Genomic DNA, 27,628 nt, shown 5'->3' with positions numbered 1-27,628 from the left:
AGCAAGTCATCAGTCTGACCAGAGGAGATAAGAGAGATAGCTGTTAAGTATATTTGCCTTTTAAAAGAGAATGCTGGTTAACCCCAAATGAATAAAAATCTTTAACAATAGAATTTCAAGAAGTAGTCAAAATGAAACAAAGAATCTCACACACCATTAGGATGGCTGCTATTAAAGCAAAACAAAAACCAAGACAACAAACCGTGAAGGTGTGGAGAAATCCAAACACTTGGGCACAGTCAGTGGGAATGTAAATTGGTGCAGCCGCTGGAAAAATAGTGTGGATTTCCTAAAAAATTAAAAATGGAATTACTAATGATCCAGCAATTCCACTTCTGGCTATGTAACCAAAATAATTGAAAACAAGGTCTGGAAGAGATCGCTGTATACCATAAAACCTGGAAGCAACTCAAGTGTCTGACAACAGAAAAATGGATAAGCAAAATTTGATATATACAAACAATGGGACATTCTTCAGTCTTAAAAAGAAGGAAATTTTGACATATGGTGCAACATATGTCCATATGAACCTTGAGAACATTCCACTTCAGTCGCTCAGTCGTGTCCGACTCTTTGTGACCCCATGAACTGCAGCACGCCAGGCCAACTCCCAGAGTCCACCCAAACCCATGTCCGTTGAGTCTGTGATGCCATCCAACCATCTCATCCTCTGTCGTCCCCTTCTCCTCCTGCCTGCAATGTTTCCCGGCATCAGGGTCTTTTCCAATGAGTCAGCTCTTTGCATCAGGTGGCCAAAGTATTGGAATTTCAGCTTCAACATCAGTTCTTCCAGTGAACACCCAGGACTGATCTCCTTTAGGATGGACTGGTTGGATCTTCTTGCAGTCCAAGGGACTCTCAAGAGTCTTCTCCAACACCACAGTTCCAAAGTATCAATTCTTCAGCACTCAGCTTTCTTTATAGTCCAACTTTCACATTCATACATGACCACTGGAAAAACCATAGCAAAGTAATGTCTCTGCTTTTTAATATGCTATCTAGTTTGGTCATAACTTTCCTTCCAAGGAGTAAGCATCTTTTAATTTCATGGCTGCAGTCACCATCTGCAGTGATTTTGGAGCCCCAAAAAATAAAGTCAGCCACTGTTCCCACTGTTTCCCCATCTATTTACCATGAAGTGATGGGACCAAATGCCATGATCTTCGTTTTCTGAATGTTGAGCTTTAAGCCAACTTTTCCCTCTCCTCTTTCACTTTCATCAAGACGCTCTTTAGTTCTTCTTTGCTTTCTGCCATAAGTGGTAGTGTTATCTGCATATCTGAGGTTATTAATATTTCTCCCGGCAATCTGGATTCCAGCTTGTGCTTCCTCCAGCCCAGCGTTTCTCATGATGTACTCTGCATTTAAGTTAAATAAGCAGGGTGACAATATACAGCCTTGACGTACTCCTTTTCCTATTTGGAACCAGTCTGTTGTTCCATGTCCAGTTCTAACTGTTGCTTCCTGACCTGCATATAGGTTTCTCAAGAGGCAGGTCAGGTGGTCTGGTATTCCCATCTCTTTCAGAATTTTCCACAGTTTATTGTGATCCACACAGTCAAAAGCTTTGACATAGTCAATAAAGCAGAAATAGATGCTTTTCTGGAACTCTCTTGCTTTTTCGATGATCCAGCGGATGTTGGCAATTTGATCTTTGGTTCCTCTGCCTTTTCTAAAACCAGCTTGAACATCTGGAAGTTCACGGTTCACATACTGCTGAAGCCTGGCTTGGAGAATTTCAGAACATTATGTCTAATAAAATAAGCCAGTCACAAAAAGATAATTACTGTACGATTGCATTTATATGAGGAGTACTTAGAGTAATCAAAATCGTGGAGACAGAAAGTAGAATAGCGATTACCAGGGCCTGGAGGAAGGGAGGGATGAGGGGTTATTGTTTAATGGATATAGTTTCAGTTGTACAGGATGAAAAAGTTATGGAGATGGATGGTGGCAATGGTTACACAACAATATGAATGTATGTAATATTTTTAAAGTTTTATATATTTTAAAAATGGCAGAGAAAAAGAATTTCAGATAGTGCAGAGGAAAATATTTTTAAAGTCCTATATTTCCTTCACTCCTTAAGTCATATTTCAAAAGCAGCTATCTATCTATTGTACTTAAAATAACTACTATGTACTGAGGGCCAGTTATGTGCCAATCCCCATTCCCTTTACACATTACTATTAATCCTACAGAAATGCTGCATGTTAGGTCTTAAATAATATTTTTGTATTTTATATTTTTATGGAAGCTGATGCTCAGAGAAGTTAAGCAGCTTGTCCAAAGTTACACAGCAGGCAAATAATAGAAACAGAATTGAATCCAGTTCAGCCTGATACCAAGTCCTTGTTCTGTTTTGTAACATCACACTTCCTCCTTTCCCCACATTCCTTGTGATTTTGGGAATTTCATGTGACAGATATACTTCCTGCTGGAGCAATGTCACTTCAAATGTTGTCTCGAGCAAGATCATTACGACTGAGTTGCCATTATCCTTAGAAAGAAAAGAAACACTGCAGGTCTGAATAGTTTGAAATGTCATCATTCTTATGGGAAAAGAAAAGAATTAAATCCATTTAATCCCAAAAGACTTTCAAAAAAAGATTTTATTAATGCAGAAGCTTGGAGGCTTGAGAGTTTGACATCCATCCCTGGCAGAACTCCAGAACAGATGATTAACAAGAGAGCTCTTAAATGATTCAGATTAGCATAAACTAGCCTATGCTCTGGTACCTAAAAAGAGAAGGTGACCTTTGACTCCTTTAACTCTGGAGAGATGTAGAGCACTAGGGCTGTGACGGCTCCTCTATTCTGAAATATGCTTCTAAGAGGCAGAATTGAACAAACTAGACGCGCTAGATCTGAAACTGCTGTCCTGTGATATACAGTTTAAGAAAACTGTGACATTTATCTTAGAAAGGAGAGACCTTAAGGAACATGAAGGCTGAATTTCAATATTAGAAATACAATATGAAAGAGGAATTAAATTAGAGAAGAGAACTGTGCTGCTACAGAAGCCAGAAGGAAGGAAATAGGTGGCATTTCCATGGGGAAGCAGATTCAGCTCAGTATGAGGAATTGGGGATAACAGCATTTTATGCAGGCAGAAATATGCCTTTAGAGTTAGAAATAACATCAAATCTTGATTCCAACACTTTCTTGCTTAATGCCATTGGACACGATCTGCCACTTCTGAGACTTTTCTACAAAATGGACATAGCAATTCCACCTCCCAAGGTCGATGTCAGGATTAAATAACTTTGCTTTTAAGATAGCAATGTGACAATTTTTAAATAAGGAAAAAATGTATTTATTTGGCTGTGTGGGGGTCTTAGTTGCCACATGTGGATGTAGGATCTAGTTCCCTGACCAGGAATAGAACCCAGGACCCCTGCATTGGGAGCATGGAGCCTTAGCTACTGGCCCACCAGGAAAGTCCCCCCATGCACGCTTTTTAAAGAGAGGATTAAATAATATTAATCAAAGACTTAAGATTTGTAGAACTGGGGAATAAGCAGTCAATAAGAAGTAAGTAATAGTATTACAACTAAGTTTCTATCACTGAAATTATCTAAAACAAACTAATGTACTTCAGGAGAGAGTGAATAGATGAATTTTTGGACACCCAACCCAAAAATGTCTTGAGAAGAACTGCCCTCTTCGCCTCTCTCATAGGTCTTTCAGCAGAACTCTTATGATATCGCTGGGCTGGGTTTATTCTTACATGGCAGTTCTCTAGAACCCACTACAGGTTCTAGAATATTTCTGTAGAACCCCAATTCTCTACCGTACTCTGTACGGTACCTGACTCAGCAAAACTGTTATATAAATGCAGGCTCCTGCTTTCTGGGGTGGAGTGCAGTAGACTCGTTTCCTTTCTCCTTTTCTTCTGATTAGAAGGCTATTTGAATTCCAAGTAAGGGGGGAAAGGTCACCTTTTGGTAGACGTTCTGTTTAGATCCTAATTGAACAAGGAAATGTAGAGTAAGGGGGAGATGGAAAAACCTCACGAATGTGATGTGAAGAAAAGAGATGGAAGAAAGCTTGATCACCTCCATTTTCTTTCAAGAAGGAAAAGAACATTAATTTGTGTGCGTGCTCAGTTGCTCCTACGAGCGTGCGCTAGGTTGCCCCAGAGGTGTACTGGAGTGGGTTGGTATTTCCTACTCCAGGGAATCTTCCTGACCCAGGGATCCAATCTGCGTCTCCTACATTGGCAGGGAGGTTCTTTACCACTGAGCCACCTGAGAAGTGAAAGTGAAAGTCGCTCAGGCTCAGTCGTGTCAGACTCTGCAACTGCATGGAATATACAGTCCATGGAATTCTCCAGGCCAGAATACTGAAGTGGGTAGCCTTTCCCTTCTCCAGGGGATCTTCCCAACCCAGGGATCGAACCCAGGTATCCCGCATTGCGGGCAGATTCTTTATCAGCTGAGCCACAAGGGAAGCCCACATATTAAACTATTTAATCATTTATTCAACAAATGTTGATTTGACTGTCTTATGTTAGGCGCTGTACCGGGCCGAAGTTTCTGTGCTAACGGGAGTGGAGTTTTAAGTCCAACAAAGAAGACAGACACTAATTAATAACAGTAAAGTAGGGTGAACATTATCATGAGACCGAATTTCCACATGAACAGGTTTGGGGACAGCAGTCTAGCTGAAATCAAAACTAGGACACTTGTCTCAAAGAATAAGAAACAGGTTTTTTGCCTATTTCTGTGTATCTTTGAGGAGGCTGAGTGAGGGAAGGGTACTCACGGATATTGAGGGTTTCGGCACTAAAGCCTCCCATTCGTACAGCCAGTTTAAGGGGGAAGTTCAGGATATCATGAATGACACCTACCAGGGGGACCTAGCCTAGCTTAGGAGGTCAGGGAAGGCATCGAAGGGGAAGTACTTTAATCTCAACGATGAGAACTAGAAGCCTTATAAAGATCTGGTGAGAAAGCCTTATAGAGACCTGGTAAGAAATAAGACTCAAAATTTTCAAGAATGTGAACTACTGTCCAAAAGTGGTTTATATTTTACACCGAACATCAACGGGTTCGTTTATAAAACCACACGTTTTAGTTTGCTAGGTTACAGCGTTCTGAACTACAGTCGCTTCGGCACTAGCGGTTGAAAAATTAAAACTTCTCGAAACCCTCGCAAACTGTACGTGGCGCCGTGGAAGGCGCGCAGCACTTCGGGTCTTGTAGTCCGGGATGGACTCCGAGTCCCATATTGCTGTGCGATGGGTCGTCGCGCCTGCGCGGTGCGGGCGGCGGGCAGCGCAGAGTGCGAGGCTCTTTTGTTCGTCTGAGGGGAGGGCCGTTGGCAGGGGCCTGCGGTACGCCGCTTCAGTGAGGGGGCTCGACAGTGGTCACCCGGCTTGTTGCTTTTCTGGTCGCCACTCCCCCGGCCGGCCGGACAAGACCCGCCAGTAGCGCGACACCTATTCCTCTCGGGCTTGTGGGCGCTGCTCTGAGGTGAAGAGCCCGCTAGAGGCGGGCAAGCGGGGGGATGGCGCGCGGCGGCGGCGGCGGCGGCGGCGGCGGGAGCCCTGGATCAGGGGCCGCGAGCTCGCGGCGGAGGTTAGGAGCGGAGAGCGCGCCCGAGTCCCTCTCCCTCCCCGCGCCGAGCCTTCTGCCGGGCGCAGTGGGTAGGGCGAAGAGCGCGAGTAGATGGAGAGGGCGGGGCGGCGAGTCCGGAGCCAGAGATTGAAGCGATTTGGGATGGGCCGAGCATTTGCGCGTCGCCCTTCGGCCTGAGTAGACCAAGACAATGCTACGTGGGTTGGGTGGACGGCTGGGGGATTGGGCTGGAGAGGAAACATAGTAAATTGGGGAGAGGACGGACGGGACAGCCTGGGCGCTTGAACCAACGTAGGGAGGGTTGACGACTGCAAGACCCGAGGTTAGAAATGTAACCTGAGAATATTGGGTCCCGCCAGGGCTGCCATAGGAACTCCGCTTGCGGAGTTGCGGAGCAGTAACTTCGAGGAAATTGTAAGGGGGTGGGGGGCAGGGCAGCCCAAAGCGTAGTGCTTTGGGGAGGTCTGTTGAGTAAATTGGGGAAGGGCCTAGAAGGAGGGGTGGTATTTGCCTGGTTTTGCTCGGGGACTGGGGGTGGCGGGGAGAAACTGTTAAGAGTAAGTGGGCGGAGGTCCCGAGAGCTTTTCTGCGAGGCTTGCACAAGAAAAGGGAAAAACTGGTCACCGCTTGCTTCCTGGTTGATCGGCTGTAAGAATAATGTGTGGAAAAAAGATGGAACGCATTTTATTATCTTTTCCAGGTTTTCTCCTGCCTTCCTTCACTCGGTGTTTCCTTTAAGGAGTTAAAAAGTCCCAGTGCAACTCTTGCTTTAATTCATAATTAAATACATACGTTTTTATCTGGGATTGTTGCTGGTCACAAAAGGCAGTGAAATTGTAGAAATGTGTAGATGAGTTCATATTTAAGGAATGAAGTTAGTGAGAGATTGTGAGATGGTGTGGGAAGTTGAGAGAGAACGTGGAAAAGTTCATGAGATTGTGAGATTTTTTTCCTTGAGCTCTTAAGTTTTTTAGCCAGCTTGTCCTTGCTAGAAAATTTGAACACGAAGGGAGCACTACTTTACCCCTTTTTCAAAACTTCAGATGAAGGTTTTTCTTGGATTGCTGTTGCACTCAGACGTGTTACTGGTTCGACTCTGTTGAGGTGGCATTTACAAGAAGATCAGTTATACCAGAACCTCTGGCCGGGGGTTTAACATAACCCTTCTCAATTGTGTTAAGACTCAGGTCGGCATTTTGGAATAGTTTTAAAAGGTCCAAGATTTTGGAATGGCTGCAGGAATACAGTTGGGAAATTAGTGTCTGTGTTCCAAAGTGCTTACAGATATTTATATGGAAAGTGATATGATTGAAGAGCACATTGTTGGAATCGGCCACTCCTTGATAAAGCTTTAGGGCAGTTCAGACTCTTGAGTCCTTTACAATTTTCTCTGTGGTGCTGTTTTCTTCATTGGCTGCTGTAGCCTAATTTTTTTTTTTTCCATTAAAAATGTAAATATCATATAGCTTTGTGCTTCTAGCTTCTTGATTAAAGGAGACCGAGAAAGAATACTCTATCCTGCAGTTTGACTACAGGATACTAATATCTTTATCATCATCTAAAGAAAGGAAGCAACCATTCTATCTTCTGGTGACCATTTTAGAGACTAGGAAAATATTTCTTTTTGAATTCACACCACTTAAAGAGAAGTGATGCATTTTTGTCATTTTCTAGTAGTTTACCAATGAAATCTTCCCTTTTTGTATACTGTCTCTGATGGTATAACAGATTTTCTGTTGTATTTGATGAATTTTTACATCATAGTTTACTTTTCTGGGTAGTTTTTTAAATAAGATGCTAATGGCTAGTTTATGGGTTCATGTAGGATGAGCCATGGCTCTTGTTCATCCAAGACTAAAATATAGTTCTTTCATATTGTTGAATGAATGGATAGGGCTTTGAGATCTTCCTGAGAATTCCCTGTGTTAGCAGAATAACTCTGTGCATTTATGTAATCAATTTGCCTGTTTTTGTTCTATGACATTTGGCAGAATGAAACTGTTGCCCTTGGCATTCTTGTCTTAGTCTCCGTTTTTAATATAGTCACCCGGGTATTAAATACAGAAAAGGTATACAGATTGTGTAAGTGGCACTTTTAAATACCCTAAGCCAGGACTAGGAGAGCACTCAGGATCTGGGTTTTCAACAGCAAGCTATAGAGTACTTTGAATATTTTCTGTTATGTAAGTATTTTGAAAATTTTGTGTCCTTTGTATGGAGCTAGGTATTTCTCAATAGCAATGTCTATTGAAAACTTGAATAGCCTTTCCAAGGTTAATTGAAGAAGTTATTTGAATAAGGACAAAATTCTGATCGTGTAAGTATTTGAGTTACTGCCTTTAAGCTTTTGTGATTTGCTGACCAAGAGAGGATGGCCTGATTTGTCTGTGAAATTGTGCCTTTCTTTAATAGTAGCTAACACGTTGAAAGCTTAACAACTGTGGTATTTGAGAAGTTAGTGTCATTATTCTGATTTTGTTTTGTTGTCTATGAATGCTTTGGTATCTGCTTTTAATTCCAACTTAGTCATAATTCTGGTCTTGCTTTCTAATCACTTATTTCATTTTAAACTAAAAGATTTGCTCCTGGTATCATTGTGTCTTGCTAATATTTACAGATACCTGTGGCTTATATATAAATAGAGTTTCATTTACATCAGCACAATGAAAAGGAGTTAGCCAAAGTTTTGGACACATCTCAGATAAAATTCTAATTTTATTTTCACACTGATATTCTAGTCCTAGATCCCAAAATTCGAGGACAGGGATTCCTTTAAAAAGAAAGTCCTGCTCACTGGGTATGTGGCACAAATTCTTGTTTTTTGCTCAGTAAAGTTTTCCATCTGGAAAGCATTTGCCTCACAAACAGCTACAGCTAACGGACGAACTAAAAGCGTTCAGAAACATGAGTCAGAAGGACTACAAATTGAATGTTCTATACATGCCTTCACCTGCCTTTCGATGTCTGGTAATGCTACTGATCATAATCCAATTTGTTTGCTGAGCTTTCCCTGAAAAGCTAAGAGCTTTCAACCTCTGTTCCTTGGTTATCTGATTCTGAGACATCCATTCTTATTGCCCATATGGGGTTCAGCACCGTATGCCAGGTCCAGACCTACCTTTAATTGAGTGTCTGAGTAAAAATAAAAACAAAATGCTTTGGTAATTACAAGAAAAAGAGAAATAATACTTGGCTATGTTGGGTAGACGTGATGGAAGAAGTAGCATTTGCTCTAGCTCTTGAAGGATGGGTAAGATTTTGACTACTAGTTTTGGACAGGATAATAGCAACCCACTCCAGTATTCTTGCCTGGAAAATTCCATGGACAGAAGAGCCTGGCAGGCCGCAGTCCATGGGGCCGCAAACAGTTGGACACACCGAGCATGTGCGCACACACACTTCTAAGTAAAGAGCAAATCCATGCATGGAGGAAGTGTGCAGGTGTGTTCAGGTTATAGTTTTCTGTTTTGACAGGAATATAAGATTTGTGAGGGAAGTGGGAGTCTGGAATAGGTGAATCTGAAGGGTTTAGATGTTACACTGAGGAGTTTGGCCTTTCTAAGGGAGGAGGAGGAGACTGCAGAAAATTTTGTAGCAGTTACCTGCTGCTTTCCTATTCAGTCTACTCCCACCCAAGATGGTTTACACCCTGCCTACCTCAGAAGTGCCTCATTGCATTTGTTAACAGTAGTTCCCTGGGCTTAAATTGCCTCCCTCCAGTCCTGCTTTTCAAATGCTGTTGGAGCCTTACCTCAAATCCTGACTTTTCAAAACCTCTAGTCACCCTAGCTATTTATTTTTCTAAACCCCAATAATACTTTTGTGGCTACTTATTCTTGCTTATATTTCTTTTGCTAATTATTACATACTCCTGTTATTTCTTCTGTTGAAATGAAAATGGACTTCACTTGCTTTTGTACTTTTTTGTATGTTTTTAATCTTACAGTCCTGGTTCTGTGTCTTACCCTTGGGAGACTTTGGGAATTTTCCTGTGCTTCAGAAAGCCTTAGTTTCCTGAAATGGACTTAATAGTGTTTGTTGTGAGAGTTGAATTAAGTGCCTTTCTATGCATTAAGTGTTCAGTATTCAGCAAAAGTTATATGTTATTACTAACCTTCATGGCATTTTCAAAAGCCTGTACTTCTGTGAGTGCAGATCCTGCTACCCTAGCCCAACAGTTCCATTTGCCTGGGTCGAAGGGGTTCCTGTGATGTGGAACTTTCAGAAGCTTTCAATGCTTTAGCTGGAATAAATTGGTTACCTTTTACCACCCAGGCTCTCAGTAAATTGTTTTGATTTTTTTTTTAATAGATGGTATTAAAAGCTAGTAGAGCTGTAGTCATTAACTTTTATGCCGTTAACTGACTAGGCCTTGAACCTAAGCTAGAGGCAAAAGACAGGTCAGGAAAACATGGAATGGAAAAAGGAGCTAGATGAAGAAGGAATGAAGTGGGGAGTGAAATGCGCAGTAATTATCATCTGGTTCTTGTCTGCTGCTCCCTCAGTCTAGCTCTTTCTACCTGGCCACACTTCTGTTCCTCAGATAAAGCAAGCTCTTCTCACCCTAGGACTTTGAACCCACTGTTCTCTAAATTTGGTATATTTTTCTAAGTTTTGCCGAGTTGTCTCCTTAAAATCTTTATTGAATTTGTTACAGTAATGCTTCTGTTTTATGTTTTGGTGGCGAAGCATGTGGAATCTTAGCTCCCTGACAATAACCTGCACCCTCTGCATTGGAAGGCGAGATCTTAACCATTGCACCACTAGGGAAGTCCCATTAGTGTTTTCTTGCTGCTTGTCTGAGCCCTACTCTGCAGACACATGCGTGCATACACTCCCACTCATGCTCACTTATTTGTCCACGTTAGAATATAAACTCTAAGAGACCAGGAATTTTGTTTGTGGTGGTCTCCCCATTTTTCTAGTGTCTCACACATAATAGACGCTCAGTAGATGATGTAGGAGTATGTTCACAGGAAGAGTTAATCTAAACCTAGTCTGGGGCTTCAAGGATGCTTCTTATGTGGGCATTTTAGTTAAGGGAGGTGGTTAAGTGGAGAATGGGGCAGAGGGCAAGGTAATCGTGATTGAGAGGGTTAGATGCAGTGGTCTTCAGTTCAAATGCAGTTAATGGTATGGAGGTCTTCATTTTTACATCAGTGGCTGCTGTTGAGAATGAACTGGGTTAGGAGGTACCCGGGCAGGAGATGGTGGTTACCTGGAGTAGGATGGTAGTAGTGGACTCGACAAATGTATAAGTTAAAAGATATTTAAGATAAAAATCAACAGGATTTAGTAAGAAACCAGATACAGAGTATGAATAGAGAGAAATCAATGTCATAATTTTGTCCTGAACTCAGTAAAAGCTACATGAATTCTTAGACTATTCATTTAATTGAGTAATTGACCTTTTTGAAAAGTATATCTGTAAAATCAGAGCCTGAAATCATAATCTCTGAAGTTTATTATAGAACTTTACCGTATAAATCATTAAAACTGACTTGGTATTTATGTAGTTTCTCCAGAAATCCTAAAATTCCTTTTGCAAATAATTCTGTTGAAATTTTCCATTGTTTGTATCCAGAATTTACTTCCTTTTCCTCACCTATCTATCTTCATAGGAAGATGGATTCCTTTTGCCATTTACTACAAGGTCTTTATTTTTCTGCCTGGATGAGATGAAAGAACATAAGGAATTTCTACACTTCAGGTGTATGAAATGTGATTTCTCAGTTTCTGGCAGCTCTTCTCTCTCAGTATTCCAGAAATGAGATCTGGGTTTCTGTTTTGTAATTACTCGTCATTCTTATCAGTCAGATCTGGGTCCTTCTTGAGTGTGTTCTGGAGCTGCTCTGATGTTTTGAAAAACCTAGCCATGAATTTCAGCCATATACAAAGGGGGAAAAAATGGTATTTTCTCACCAAGTTCCCATTGCACTGGATTTCAGAGTTATGCTTAAAGCAGTACATAATTAATGAAGTAGAACATAGGTACAGATATGTAAATAGATAATGAATGCCAGAAGGTCATAAAAAGCTCACCCCAGAGGAATTCCATGGAGTTATTACACCTGTCTTACAGATGAGGAAACTGAGTTTGCAGTAAATACACATAATGCCTATAGGCATAGTTTTGAGAGATCGAGGACAGGAAAGATATGCTTCTGGTGCTCATACTAGCTAGCTTTCATCTGATTAGAGGAATTATAAGGAGTCTTCAAGCAGTACTCTTCCAGTGTCATTGCTAGGAGAAAAGAGGTCTAGAGTGAATGCTGTTGAAGATGATATAGAGGTTTTGTTTTCAAGAACATCAGTTATCACTTACTGTTCCAGCCTTATTCTAAATGGGCTGGAATAATGGGCTTTATGGAGAAAGTAAAATGTTCACCTACCTTTTCGCTAAGTATAAGAATTGATTTGTGTTTGCAGTAATTTACTGAGGAATGTAGCTTCTGTCAGTCCTCTTGTAGCAGTGGCTTTTTTCCGAGGATGTGCATCAGATCGCCTAAGGAGCTTTTAAAGATGAGATGCCGTGATCAAAGCAACACTGTTTGCAATAATAAAATATAGTAAACAACCAAAATTTTCATCACTAGGTGAGTGGTTAGAGTATGGTGTGTCCATACATATGGAATACTGTGCAGCTTAAGAAAGGAGATCTTTATGGAACAATGTCAGAGATACATTCTATTAAAAGGCAAATTATAGAACTGTAATATCTACTTTCACATATGTACATCTGGGTCAGTTTACATGTAGAAGGACAAAGACAGATTTTGAGGAAGGAAACTGATTTCCTACACTAAGTAATTTTGTAATTGAATATGAATACATATATTACAATTAGAAAAACAAAATATTTTAAAAAATAATACACATACTCTATTTTTTGACTCAGTGGATGTAGACTTCTGTATTTATAAATTCCATAGGTAAGTCTTTTTCTCATTTAGGTGAAAGTTCTCTGTTCACGGTCTGCTTTCCTGTGAATTCTTGCTTAATATAGACTCACCAGACCAGTGTGTTTTACCTTAGCATTTACTGAGAATGCCCTACTGGTCTGGTTTCAGAGGTCTGTAGATATTACCTTGTCCTCACATCTGGAGTTTGACCTTTCTGAAAGCTGGCAAGAAATCAGCTTAGAAGTTCTGGGGTAGCCCTTTATAATTCATGTATGTGATGGCAATCAGGAGCTGTGCTCATTGTCTTCTCAGATCCTTCTCATACCCTTTCACTCGGACTTCACTTTATTGCACTTCACTGTATTGTGTTTTGAAGATAATTGGATTTTTTACAAATTGAAGGTTTACAAGTTAAAAGTTTATGGCAACCCTGTGTCAGTCGAATAAGTCTGTCAGTGCCATTTTTCCAACAGCATCTGCTCACTTTATGTCTCTGTGTCACATTTTGGCAATTCTCTCAATACATCAAACTTTTCATTACTGTTAAATTTGTTATAGTGATCTGTGACCAGTGATCTTTGATATTACTGTTGTGATTGTTCTTGGGTGCCACAAACCATGCCCATTTAAGACAGCAGAACTTAATCTGCCAGCTGTTCCAGTCTCTCTTCCTCTCCCCAGGCCTCCCTATTCCTTGAAATTAGGCCATTTAATAACACTACAATGCCCTCTTAAGTATTCAAGTGAAAGGAAAAGTTGTGTCACTCACTTTAGAGGCTAAAAACTATTAAGTTTTAATGAGGAAGGCATGTTAAAAGCCAAAGGCCAAAGATAGGCACTGGTTAGCCACGTTATGAATGCAAAGGAAGTTTCTGAAGGAAATTAAAAGTGCTACTCCAGTGAACACGTGAATGATAAGAAAACAAAACAGCCTTTTGCTCATATGTAGAAAGTTTTAATGGTCTGGATAGAAGATTAAACCAGTTACAGCATTTCCTTAAGGCAAAGTCTAATCCAGAGAAGGCCCTAACTCCTCATTTCTATGAAAGCCTCACAAGGTAAGGTAGCTGCAGAAAAGTCAGCAGAGGTTGGTTAGTAAGATTTAAAGAAAGAAGCTGTCTGCTAACTTAAAAGTGCAAGGTGATGCAAGTGGTGCAAGTGCTGATGTAGAAGGTACAGCAAGTTATAGAAGATCTAGCTGAAATAATTAATGAAGTTGGCTACAGTAAACAACATATTTTCAGTGTAGATGAAACAACCTTCTATTGGAAGAAGATGCCATGTAGTCGTCTTGCTATGATAAAGTCATAGCAAGAGAGGAGAAGTCAATACCTGGCTTCAAAGGATAGGCTGACTCTATAGGGGCTAAGATAGCTGGTGACTTTTCAGTTGAAGCCAGTGCTCATTTACCATTCAAAAATCTTAGGGCCCTTAAAACTCTAATCTGACTGTTCTGTAAAGGGAATAACAAAACCTGGATGACAGCGAATCTGTTTACAACACAGTTTACAGCATGGCCCCCTGCGGTTTTTGGTCTTAGAATGTATGGTACTTTCCTTATATCCCTTTTTCCAGACTATTCTGTTTTCCAGTTTCAAACAAAAACTCTTCAGCTTTTTCTATTGCCCAGTGCATCTCCTTAACAATAACTTTATCATTTTAAATCTTGATTTATTTCACATGGAAAAACTAATACTTGGTGTGAAAAGATCTGCTGCACACAATAAAGTTACAGTATTTTAAGCCCACTGTTGAGGCCTACTGCTCAGGAAAAAAGATTCTTTTCAAAATATTACTGCTTATTGATAATACACTTGGTCACCCAAGAGCTCTAAAGGAGATGTAAAAGATTAATGTTTTCATGCCTGTGAACACAGCATCATTCTGCAGCCAGTAGATCAAGGAATCATTTTGACTTTCAAGTGTTATTATTTAAGAAATACATTTTGTAAGGCTATAATGGCCATAGATAGTGACTCCTCTGATAGATCTGGGGAAAGAAAATTGAAAACCTTCTGGAAAGGATTCACCATTCTAGATACCGTTAAGAACATTCGTGGTTCATTGGAAGAGGTCAAAATATCAACACTAACAGGAATTTGGAAGAAGTTAATTCCTGGCCATTATGGATGACCTTGAGGAGTTCAAGACTTTAGTGAAGGAAATGCACATGTAGTGGAAATAGCAAGATAATTAGATTTAGAAGGGGAGTCTGAAGAGTAAATTACTGCAATCTCAAAATAAAACTTAAACTGATGAGGAGTTGCTTCCTATGGTTGAGCCAAAAAAGTGGTTTCTTGAGATAGAATCTACTCCTGGTGGAGATACTGTGGAGGTTGTTGAAATGACAACAAAGGATTCAGAATATTATACAAACTCATTTGATGAAGCAACAGCAGGGTTTGACAGGACTGACTCCGATTTTGAAAGAAGTTCTGTGGGTAAAAGGCTATCAAATAGCATGAATACTACAAAGAAAGCACTTTATGAAAGGAAGAGTCAATGTGGAGAACTCCATTGTTTTATTTTAAGAAACTGTCATAACCACCCAATCTTTCATAATGTACCACCTTCATCAGTCTGCAGCCGTCAACATGAAGGCAAGACTTCACTAGCAAAAAGATTATGACTTGCTGAAGGTGCAAATGGTGGTTAGCATTTTTAGCAGTATTTTTAAGGTATATGTATTGGTTATTTAGACATAATGCTATTGCATGCTTAGTAGACTATAGTGTGAACAACTTTTATATGCACTGGGAAAAGAGAAAAGTTGTGAGACTCATTTTATTGTAGAGGTCTGGAGGTATGCCTGTATTCAAAAACAGAATGCCTAATCCTGTGTCTGATACTTCACTGTCTTCTGCCTGCAAGCAGCGTTGTTACTCCTTTCCACTTTCTAGCTCTTAACTGTAAGAGTGGAGGGGTGTCTAGGAGAATCTCAACTGTGTTTTTTTCTCTTAAAGAACTATGAGTTCATGACTCTTGCTTCAGATTTACACTATTCCTAGATTCATTGGGACACCATATAACAAGTTTGGGTTCTTAAAACTGGCATTAGCCTACTTGCTAAGCAACAAAAATGCAAAATTCTGCACTTGTCAGGGCTTCCCTATTGGCTCAGTGGCAAAGAATCCACCTGCAATGCAGGAGATGTGAGTTTGATCCTTGGGTTGGGAAGAACCCCTGGAGGAGGAAATGGCAACCCATTTTCCTAGCAGTGTTCTTGCCAGGAAAATCCCATGGACAGAGGAGCCTGGCGGGCTGCTGTCCATGGGGTTGCAAAGAGTCGGACATGACTGAAACGACTGAGCACACAGCACTTGTCAATTTAAAAGACTCAGAAGACTCCTGGGGCCCTAAAAGCCAAAACTTTGTCACACCTGTTGATTTAATTAACAGCTGTTGTTCATTTGCTAAGTTGCAACCCCGTGGATGCAGCACACCAGGCTCCTCTGTCCTCGCCCATCTCCCAGAGTCTGCTCAAATTCATGTCCACTGAGTCAGTGATGCTATCTAACCATCTCTTCCTCAGCCGCCCCCTTCTTTTGCCTTCAGTCTTTCCCAGCATGCGGGTCTTTTCAAGTGAGTGTGCTCTCCACGTCAGCAGACTCACTGGAAAAGACCAAGTAGTTTTTAAACACCTATACATATTCAAGATATTAACTGGAAGAAATCATTGTCCATCACTTATTTACTGATGACAGATTGTAGAGAGGGATCCTTGTACAGACTGGAGGGAAATCTCCCTTTAAGTGTTATGTTGTTGTTTGGTCTAGCTCCTAGATCTGTGTGTGTGGCAGGGTCATTAGCCCAGCCCTGCTAGGAAATGTGCATACTGAAGTGCTATAATTTTATTCATTGTGTGAGCTTGGGAGGTTTATTTCCTGTAAATGTGTTGTGTTATCTCTGAGGTGTCAATGACATCTGAATGGCTTATTTTATAGGATGATTTCAAAGATCAAATGAGTTGTGGTAGCACATTAACTGTAAAGTGCAATATAAATGTAAAGTATTGTTTTTCTAGGCATTTTAAATGTGGCATATCAGACTTCCCTCGTGGTCCAGTGGTTCAGAATCCTGCCAAAGCAGGGCACATGGGTTCAGTCCCTGCTTTGGGAAGATCCCACATGCCTTGGGGCAGCTAAGCCTGTGCACCACAACTTCTACTGATGTCTGCCCTCTAGAGACCAGCCATCCTCAGCTACTGAAGCCCCGGCGCCCTAGAGCCCATACTCTTGCAACAAGAGAAGCCACTGCAATGAGAAACCTGTGCACCAAAACTAGAGTAGCCCCCCTCTGCGACTAGAGAAAGCCTGCGTGCAGCAGTGAAGACCCAGCACAGACAAAAGTTAAAATTAATTTTTTTAAATGTGGCAGATCCAGTTAAACATTTAGGTAAAAATTATAGCAGCTTAACTGATCATAGGTATTTTTGTCTGAAACGTCGTGATGAGCCTTAAGAAGACTTGTCCACGGACTAAGATTTCTGAGTTAATTTAGAACTGTTCACCTCTGTGTACACATTGTGATGTTCTGGTATATATCTTGACCCTTTGTTCGTTGATTTTGGCACTTTTTATGCTATAATTTGGTTGCCAGGATATTTAGAGAGAGTGGCAAAGAGAATTGACTAATGGCATTTTTCCATTGTGCTACTACTCTGATCTGAGTTACTTTGAAATTTCCTTGTCAAGCAATTCCAATTGAGAGCCCTCCTTCCAGGTATTACTGCTGGTATTTGGAGACTGCCATATTCAAGGAGAGGGGATTTCTCTTGACATTATCAGTTTGGAAAGTACATGCAAATGATTGGTCTGTTAATATTTAAGGGAATGTTGGCTTGTCTGACTTCCCTGGTGGCTCAGACAGTAAAGAGTCTGCCCACAATGCGGAAGACCCAAGTTTGATCCTTGAGTCAGGAAGATTCCCTAGAGAAGGAAATGGCAATTCACTCCAGTATTCTGGAAAATCCCACAGATGGAGAACCCTGGAGGGCTACAGTCCATGGGGTCGCAAAGAGTTGGTCACGACTGAGCAACTAACACTTTCACTTTGGCTTGTCTGAAAGTGCTTGGTTTTGTGGGAAGAGTGAGTTGTGTATTTAATCCACTTCTCTACTGACTTTGACAAATGGCTTATTCAGCACCCCAGAGATGTACCAGTAAATAAGGAAAAAACTCACATTGGGAAGCCTGGCTGAGAATCTCCAATATAAAGAATCTAACCTGGAGACAGGTGCTGGGATGAGCTAGTTAAGAAAACTCAAGACAGAAGTGGAGGTCTATTTTCTACATTCTTCACTTCTCATTTGAGCTCTTAGGACAATGAGTTTAAATAAGAGGAAAATCAAAAAGTCTCATTCCAGATTTCCCAGTAGCTAGAGATGAGGTAAAAACTGTCATTATTTTGTAGTAGCAGGACTTTTTGTAAGACAAATACAGCTATTAATGTAGACAACACAGATAAATAGCTCTTAATTCTGAAGCCAGAGTGATAAGACTGCCTTTTCTTTACTTTCTTTAATTGCTTAGAAGAAGGTTGATTACTGGTTTGGAGTTGTCTGTAAACCACTGTTCTCTTTCTGTTTAGAAAGGGAGTGGCTTCTAATTTCTGAGTCCAAACTAATGTAGGGAGTTGTGGTACCCTTTGTTGTTGAAAGGTAACTGTCAATTTATTTTTCTCTGCACATTAACCAAAGACTGAAGATAAATCTTGCAAAGAGAGCACTTGTTCTTGGGAGCAGCTACTACTGCAGCACTTACCCTAAAGAAAAATTAGGTTTGTTTTCTTTACTGATAAAATAACACTTACCGTGGCAATCAGAATTCTGAAAACCTGAAAATACTTCCCTCCGGGAAGAAGAAACAGCCTTTGAATCAGAGGCACAATAGCCAATAATAAGCCAAAGCTGACATTCAATGCATTGATTAGTCTGTTCAGTAACAGAGGAAAAGGAAAACTCATGTGGCACTAAAACAGAGGGGTGGGGGAGGGGAGGAAAACAAAATCTTTGGTATGTAAAAGAAGAGAGATGAGCAAATGTAAATGAAGAAGAGTCAGCATAGAGGTGTGTTTGAGCTGTGTGGGCAGGGGCATTGGGTGTTGCCATAGACCACACTAAAAGCACCTCAGAAAACTTTCTTCATGTGAAAAGTTCAGAATGCCTTTAGTGGAAGAGGTATCTTTATTTTTAATTGGCAGACAGGTTTCTGGAAAACAGGGACCATTACTTACTCTCTTGAATCTCCAGTCTCCAGCAGTGTCTAAAATTTTCTAGCAGCCAACCAAATGTTTGTTGTTTCACTAGTCCGAATTGCTCATATGTACCGAAATGAGAATATCTCAGAATGTAAACTACCTCAACATCTGTAGATACTGTAACTGATTCACAATGGTGAGTCTGATTTTTATGAAAGGTTTATTTCATATAGTCTATAGGTGAGCTCTTTCTAAATATATTCTGTCCACATGCCAGTTTAAAAATATATAGAAGTGTTTATACTTTCACTCAGTAAGACTCCTTTCCCAAGGATGCTAGAAATAAGCAGTTTAACCCCCAAATTGGCACTGCCTTAAATACAAACATGAAACATGGTAGTAACCACTTTGTTGTCTCGGATCATCTGCCATACTTTTGTCTCTATAGTTCCTGTTGGTAGCTGATCTATCAGTTTGTAGATTTCAGCCTGTTTTGTAGATCAATTTTATTGTATTAGTATCTTATGGCGCCACCTACTGACACAGTTGTAGGCTTTATGCCTACCCAGCAGTTAGATGAGTTGTACAAAGGACCGAAGAGAACAGATTTGTAGGGGACTGGAAAAACCCTTAGAGGTTACTGTGTGTGTGTGCTAAGTTGCTTCAGTTGTGTCTGACTCTTTGCAGCCTGTGGACTGTAGCCCACCAGGCTCCTCTGTCCATAGGATTCTCCAGGCAAGAATACTGGAGTGGGTTGCCATGCCCTCCTCCAGGGGATCTTCCCAACCAAGGGATTGAACCCATGTCTCTTATGTCTCCTGCATTGGCACGTGGGTTCTTTACCACTAGCACCACCTGGGAAGCCTTAGAGGTTATCTAGCTTGATGATATATTACACAAAAAATACAGGTTTTGTTATCTGTGATATCTTTTTTCTCATACTTCCAAATTCATTAGAGAATCTCATGGTCATTCTGGCATTTTTATGAATCTTTCTCAGACTTAGAAATAAAAAGAATAAAAACAAATGAGAATTAATGGTGGCATTCTTAGAAAAGAAAATCACATAAAAAACTTAAGGGAACTCAAAAGAGATGGTGCTTAACAATGCGGAAGAATTGTATATATTATATATGCATATACAGAAGGGAAAATTAAACTAGATGCCTAATAAATAGGATAAGCCATTTGCCATAGTAAAAATCCAAGTCGAATACTTTGGTGAAATTGAAAAACATTCAGAGAATAGGAGAAAATATGGATCAGCGGGTTATATATATTTTAGGTTTGATGTATAGACCTTATTTTTGGGAAGATTGCTTTTCTTTCAAATTAATGTAATACTTTAGATATCATAAGTAAAGAAGTATTGGGAGTTATTTTTAAACTTAGAATGAGTATAAAAATTTTAAGTGGATGTGCAGGCATAAAGAAGTTTTGCTGTGAGACTAGTTGGAGCTCTTTTAGAAAACTAACTTTCTAGTTCAACATAATCAGAAAACTCTTGGCTATTGAAAATGAATAGGCATAACATTTAATAACAGCATTGGGCCCTATTAAAGTCATTTTTTATATCCCTGGTTTTCTTATCCACATATTCCTCTAAGAAGAGTGCTCTAATGTCCTTTTTATTTCCTTTATCATTTTAGCAGCGTCATCCTTTATACCAGAAAGCTGGCGGGCACTATGGGGAAAAAACAAAACAAGAAGAAAGTGGAGGAGGTGCTAGAAGAAGAGGAAGAAGAATATGTGGTGGAAAAAGTTCTAGACCGTCGAGTGGTAAAGGGCAAAGTGGAGTATCTCCTAAAGTGGAAGGGGTTCTCAGAGTAAGTTTCATTCACCCAGAAAGATCTGTTCATCCGATCACCAACTGTCTCTCAGGAGACTGATAATGTGCATGACACAGGGCACAGGGTGCTCTGATGGGTACATTGTGACTCTGGCTTGGCCTCCATGGCTTATAGTCTAATTAGGAAAATGATCTACATGTACGAAATGCTATCATGCATGACCAATTTCTGATGAGCAGGTTTGTGTGTGGCTTAAGACTGATGCAAGTTTGCAAAGATAAAGTTAACTTTCTTTTGAATGAGGCAGCTTTCAATTTGTGTTAATACTAAAAAGCCCCCTACCCCTTACCAAGAAATTTGAACTTTGTCAAGTTCTTGGTCTTGGACAGAATCTAGTTCTCTTCCAAGTACAACAGCTCTCGTTCTCCTGTGCCTCTCAGTGGCGTGTGTATTAACTTTGTGACTCTTGTGCCTCTGGTTTCAGTGAGGATAACACATGGGAACCAGAAGAGAACCTGGATTGCCCTGACCTCATTGCTGAGTTTCTGCAGTCACAGAAAACAGCACACGAGACAGATAAATCAGAGGGAGGCAAACGCAAAGCTGATTCTGATTCGGAAGATAAGGGGGAGGAGAGCAAACCAAAGAAGAAGAAAGAAGAGGTAAGACTTGAAGTAAGAATTTTTACTAGCCCAGAATTCATGCTGCTGTCAAAGAAGCTGATAGCCAGATAATTTCAGCACTTTTGTTCCGCTGCTGCTTGGATCTCAGTCCTTTTGCAGTCTTAGATAGGCTAATGCTTTAAAAATGTCTGGGGGCTCTCATGAAGCCACATAATCTACTCACATCTGAGGTTTAAGAACAAGTAAGTGCAAGGGTATTTTGTGTGAGGAGATGCTGTCAATGTTTTAATTATTTCAGGTTTTAATCCATTCAGTACCATAAAGTAAGGTACCTTTTGAGGGTGAAGAAACAATTGTGAACATTTATTTTGCTTGAGATGAATGTCCCTTTTTACACATGGGGAAACTTCAAGCACATCAAAACTTGATGGAATAATCACTCTGATTCTAAAAGGCTTGTGACTTAGAGCCAAAGAATTGGTGAAATGTTGGCAGAAGGATTTGATTACATTGTCATCAAAACAGGAATAGCTCTAGTCTGGAAAACAATCCCATACAGTTAAAATTGTTCCATCTGGTTTTTACAGTCAGAAAAGCCACGAGGCTTTGCCCGGGGTTTGGAACCAGAGAGGATTATTGGAGCTACGGACTCCAGTGGAGAACTCATGTTCCTAATGAAATGGTGAGTCTGCCAGTGGCTCTGTGTGGTGGTGGTTTTTTTCTTCTTCTCACCTGTTCCATGCCAAAGGAGAAGAGGTAGACCTTGGAAATTCTAGTTGCCCAGGTGTGAAATCTTTAAGATGGCCTAGTCCTTCAATAGTTACTCTCGGCCTGACTGCCAACCTGGCCTCATGAGTTACAGGTAGGGCCCTTAGGATTCTCAGATTTTTACCCCCCACCCTTTTTTTTTTTTTTTTTAGGAGGTGGGAGAAAATCTAGAGTGGAGAGGTATATACAGGAAGGAATCACATTTCATTTCTGTAATAAAGGGGGAAAAAATGAAATGTGATTGAACCATCCTTCCTTTCTACTACCTTCTTAATAGAGATCGGGCTAGCCCCAGGATCAGAAATTCTGTTAACTTCTCAGGGTTAGGAAAGAATTTCTGAAGCTCTTTCTTTGTCCTGGTTAGATCCTTTCCAGTTGGTGCAAGTTTTCAATTGCAAAGTCTGCCAGCAGGGGTCAGCAAGGCCCCTTTACTAAGCACAGAGAAGCCTGCTTTTCTTCACTATAACCGGTGGTAGTAGTACTCCATAAAACATATTAATGAAAGCAGTTGTCCTGAGACTCTTAAGAACTATAATTAACCCAAAGTTCTCTTCTCTGTCCAAAAGGAAGACTTTCTTCCCATTTTCTTGATTGTTGGAAATGCTTGTTCTCCTCTCCCCAAAATGGAGCTCAGTCACTGCCTTTAAAATATAAATTAGGAGTGAATACTTCTAAGCCTTTGCCAAGGAAGCATTATTCTAGGGACTTTATCCCTTTATCAGTCTAGAACCTTCTTGGAAACTTGTATCTATACTAATTTCTCTCCTTTAGAAGGTGGCAAGAGAGGCCTAACTTGAACACTGAAAGCCAGTGTCATAGCTGGCTGCTGCTGCTGCTAAGTCGCTTCAGTCGTGTCCGACTCTGTGCGACCTCATAGAAGGCAGCCCACCAGGCTCCCCTGTCCCTGGGATTCTCCAGGCAAGAACACTGGAGTGGGTGACTAAACCTCTTCTTTTTTTTCCCATGCATTCCCTAGGTGTTTATTGAACCTGACCTTCTTTTAGCTTATTTATTGCTTGCCTGTAGGAGAAAAGTTAATTTTAAGGTGCTGCATATGGGGGAAAAGAATACCAGGAGTTACTCAATCCAGTTATGATACACTTTTGTGTGGCTGTATGTGACCAGTCTGAGTAATGGTAGCACTTCCTTATTGCTTGACATTACATCCCTTTGGTTGACTCACTAGTATGTGTAAAGATTATAGCTGAATGTAACTGCAAGTTAAGATTGGATGTTGATTATAAAACCAAGTTAATTTTAAAGTTATTTCTCCTGGAGAATGGAGATACTTGTTAATTTCACTAAAGTAGCTATTTTTCTGTGCAGTGAAATGACTGAACTGTTACCTCAGAGGCTGTTGTTGAATTGTCAGCAAGGGGTAGGCTGCTTCAGGCTCCCATACTGTTATACTTCTTTGCCCTCCCATTCTCTTATCTGTTGTTCAAAAACATACTTTCTGGCTTACTCTTCCCTGAATCAGTGGGGCTGTGGGGCTTAGGTATACATGTTGCTGGGGTTCCAGAAGTCTGGTGTGGTGCCTCATCAGAGATCCCCTCATACATGTATCTGTCTGCTGCCTGCTCTGTGCTACTGCTTTCATCTAGGATGTTCCCAATGGCCTGAAGAGAGAGCTTATGCCTAAGTCCCTTGTAATATGTATGTGGTTTTCAATTTTTGAGAACATTTTAAAATTCAGAAAAATATAGAGAATTACATAACAGTCCCTTTATTTTCTACCTCCCAGTCTTGAAGCACCATTTCAAAGCACCTGGGAGTTGTGGCCTATCTGTGTGCGCATGGTATTTGGTAGTGTTAAACAGTGTGATTATGAGTCAGCAAGAAAGTCTCCACCTGCATTGGCTCTGGCCAGAGCCAGATTGGTATTAAATCTTATTATCCAGCATGGTATTAAATCCTGTTAGCAGGCCAGGATCTCTCCATGGGCTTTTGGTAGCTGGGATATGGCTTTGGGGGAATATGGTAGCCTCCCTTACTCCTTCAGAGAATCTGAGAGTGTCATGTTTTTTATGTGTGGGGGTGTTCAGAGGTTCCCAGGGGTTCAGAGTTAGCTTTTGACAAAGAGGGTATTTTCAATGGGAGAAGATATGAGGTTATTACTTGACTAAAAGCTGCTAGTAAATGATGCTTACCCCATGTTATCATCCTTCCCTGGCCTGACTTCTGGAATTAATATATTAATATTTTTAAAGCCCAATTTCTTGGGAGATCCATGTTAGGAGACCACCAGCACCTGGTCTCAAAGTCTCTTGTGCTTTGTTCTACAGGAAGAACTCTGATGAGGCTGATCTGGTCCCTGCCAAGGAAGCCAATGTCAAGTGCCCGCAGGTTGTCATATCCTTCTATGAGGAAAGGCTGACGTGGCATTCTTACCCCTCAGAGGATGATGACAAAAAAGATGATAAGAATTAACTTTCTTGAATACCAGCCCCTGTCACATCTGACTGTGGGTTTCAAGTGGGGAAAGAAGGAGTTCTCCTTGTCTTGACACCATAAAGGTGGCTTGAGAAGATGTCCTTTGAAGAGCCAGTATAGTTTCTGTGCCCTACAGCAGCCCAAGGGCTTCAAAGCCGTTCCATGCTGTACAGTTTGCACACCCATCCCGGTGGAGGGGAAGGAGGGTCAGTGTTTCAAGGCAACCCGTTCTGAACTTTGCTTTAAAAAAAAGCAAAGGGCCTTCTATGAAGGACAAAACGCAGAATGGGATGTGGGAGAGCAAGAGGTACTGTAGATCTTCAAAGAGCATCTCCACAACCCACACAGCCTTCTTCCCGATAGTGTTAACTCTGCATTTTTACAGCGTAGCATGTGTGTAGTTTTTGGCTATTACTGGTGTATTATTTGGGGTGGGTGGGGTGGGGTGGGAAAGAAGGGAGATGGGTTAGGATCATTTTTGTTAAAATTTGGGGAAACGGTGAAACAAAGGAAAGAACAACTAATGATGATTGGGTTCTGTGTCCAGAATATTGTATCCTTTCAAAAAATGCCATTGGCAACCTAAATGAGGACTGTGAGAGACTGTTTAAAAGCTGTGAATGCCTGAAACTTAGAAGCCAAGGTATTCCCTGCCTGAGCTTAATGCTGTTCCCAACAAAGGAATAAGAAGCTACCAAAGCTGCCATTTGGGGGATGGAAACTGGTTGAGGAGGATAAGTCTTATTGGAGTGTATACACAGGCAGATCATTCTGTCTTAGAGGTGCTACTCATGAAACTGACAAGAAGACCCTTTCTTTTCCTATTGTGAAGTTACAAATATCAGCTTCTCCATCCAAGCCACTGGTGAAGTATTTAGGGAAGGGCAGAGAGTGGTATAGGAGGTAAGTGAGTAGGGAAAGACAAGGGCCGGTGCTCATAGGGTGGAAAACTCTTGGAGCCTCTGTTTTTTGAACTTTGAAACCATTGGTGGCAGGGTTCAGTCACTGACAGCACAAGTTCAAGAGTTGAATGATTTCAAAAGCCCTGGTCTCAGGAGAAGATAAATATTCATACTGGGGTAGTGGTTCACTTTAAAACAAAACAAATTTTTTAATCCTAAGAACTAACTAAAATCCAAAACGCTGTCTTGAGTCATGAGATCCATCAGTTGTTGACATCATCTTGATCTGCATCTAGAACTCCATTGTAATTTTTAGGCGTGTGTTAGGTTTTTGTGAAAAGTTGTTTAAATGTAAACTTCATATCAACACTGTCAGTTTTTTGTCTTAATAAAACTATATAGATTTATAATCCTTGATTTTTGTCTTGTCTTGCTGGAAACTCTCCTTGCCTTTTATTATAGATTGACCCTCTTTAGGAACAACCTGCACACTTGAATGGTTTTTCAGTACTATAGGCTGGAAAATCTGGTATCTGGTGTGAGTCTTCTGAGTGGTCTCACCATATTAATTTAGTATTTACTGAGCATTTACAGTTTCTACAGAGACTGTCACGTCATTCTGTCTTCATACTGCTCAAAATGTGTTTAGCAGTCTGTGACCTGGGAGCAGTTCCAAACTGTGATATGTTTGGAAACACAGATTTGGGGTTAGCTTTAGATCCTGACTAATGTTATCATAGATTGGTATGACCTTAGCTAAAGCCAACTTCTCCAGACTTTTCAGGTACTGGTCCTGTGATTGATCAGTGAATTAAAATGTCATCCATTTTCTGCCTATAATTCTAGAGCCCAAACAGAACTAGATTCTTTTTTTTGGCTGCACTGGGTCTTTTGTTGCTTTGTGCGGGCTTCCTCTAGTCGGGGCGAGCGGGGCCTACTCTTTGCAGCACACTGGCTTCTCGTTGCTGGGGGCTGCTCTTGTAGAGCACAGGCTTCAGTAGCTGCAGCATGCAGACTCAGTAGTTGGGGTGTGTGGGCTTTATTAGAACATGGGCTCAGAACTTGTAGTGTACAGGCTTAAGTTACTCCGTGGCATGTGGAATCTTCTGGATCATCCACTGCACCACCAGGCAAGTCCCAGGACTGGATTCTTGTCAGTTACAAAAGGGGAAATAAGATTTCCACTGAGATCAATTCAGCTCTACTCAATAGTTAAAGCATTTGTTCCAAATAAACTGAGTGTAGGACTTTCCTGGTAGTCCAGTGGTTAAGAATCCTGAAATGAAGGGGACACAGGTTCTATCCCTGGTCCAGGAACATCCTACATGCCATGGGGCATTTAAGCGCATTCCCCACACTGCTGAGCTTGTGCACTCTGGAGCCTGTCCTCTGCAACAAGAGAAGCCATCACAATGAGAAGTCCACGCACAGCAACTAGAGAGTAAGCCCATCCACTGCAACTACAGAAAGCCGGGGCACAGCAACCAAGACTCAGCATAGACAAAAATAAGTTTTTTGTTTTTTTTTTAAACCATATTCTTTCCCAGGGAAGACACTGGAATTGATAATGCATGCAATGAAAACTGAAGCGAAGGGACACAATTTGGTTATCTTTAAAAGCCAATTATCACACATTTCTAGACTCAAGAATGAAGGATAAATTCTTCTCAAGTGATTGTTGAAGCCACAAATGCATGCAAAAGTGTTAGGGAAAAAATATACATAGACACAACAAATCTTAAGTCTCCTTTCAGAAAGTATTCGTAGAGCATGTCTTCAGATGTGCAAAAACATATGTTGGACGCCTTTGACAAACCTACATCATCACAGACCTCTAGCCCAAGAGTCAAGGAGGTATATTAAGTTGTTGCCCTAGTTACCATTACAGAAGAACAACAGCTAACTGATTCGATGACAGAATCATTGTCTGACACTGGCAAAGCCAGTCAAGAAAAAATACCTTGCTCCTTTACTGCCTTTAGTTTCAAGTTAATAAATACAAAAACACTCATGCTCAGGAGTAACTTTCTGCTTTCCAATGGCATTTGAAAGTTTTGACTACCAATTATAAGTAATTTTTAATAGTTGAGTTTTTAAGTACTTATTTTCAGATGTAATCTTATATTCCAGAACTCATTCAGACTGGAGTTCAACTGATTTTAACCCTTGGCTAGTTAGCATTGACCATATGTACACAACACATTTACAGTCTACGGTCTGTGACACTGGGAATCTGTATTACAAGGTATAGTTATTTTCCTCATAGAGAAAGGGGGAATGCTAGAAGAAACTGCTGCGTCAAAATTTGGTGGAACTCTGAAATCCAAATTTCTGCAATGGCTCCAAATCCTGAACTATGCATGGAGCTGGGCTGTTTGAGATCAAATCTATCTGATCAAGTCATATTTATCTGATCAAGTCATATTAATC

General features: G+C 40.7%; 1 protein-coding gene across 8 annotated transcripts; it reads left to right on the top strand.

Moving 5' to 3' along the window:
* The first annotated feature begins 5,260 nt into the window (after positions 1-5,260).
* Positions 5,261-25,608, top strand: CBX1 (chromobox 1). Of its 8 annotated transcripts, none has more exons than XM_086358044.1 (6): positions 5,261-5,477; positions 18,183-18,262; positions 20,332-20,508; positions 20,957-21,134; positions 21,683-21,777; positions 24,149-25,608. In XM_086358044.1, the coding sequence occupies exons 3-6, from the start codon at positions 20,369-20,371 to the stop codon at positions 24,291-24,293; spliced, it is 558 nt and encodes a 185-aa protein (XP_086214170.1). In that variant the 5' UTR covers positions 5,261-5,477; positions 18,183-18,262; positions 20,332-20,368; the 3' UTR covers positions 24,294-25,608. The 8 variants fall into 8 exon arrangements, with proteins under 8 accessions (XP_086214170.1, XP_086214166.1, XP_086214169.1 ...); XM_086358046.1 differs by lacking the exon at positions 5,261-5,477 and adding an exon at positions 5,554-5,904; XM_086358048.1 differs by lacking the exons at positions 5,261-5,477; positions 18,183-18,262 and adding exons at positions 5,801-5,904; positions 12,012-12,178.
* The last annotated feature ends 2,020 nt before the right edge of the window (positions 25,609-27,628 follow it).

Source organism: Bos grunniens, chromosome 19 (genome assembly GCF_055505025.1).
Source record: "Bos grunniens cultivar Pamir isolate PY7600 chromosome 19, Bosgru_T2T1.0, whole genome shotgun sequence".
Lineage (NCBI taxonomy): Eukaryota > Metazoa > Chordata > Mammalia > Artiodactyla > Bovidae > Bos > Bos grunniens.
The sequence above is the reverse complement of the archived record's forward strand: the minus strand, read 5'-3'. Positions and strand labels throughout refer to the sequence as shown.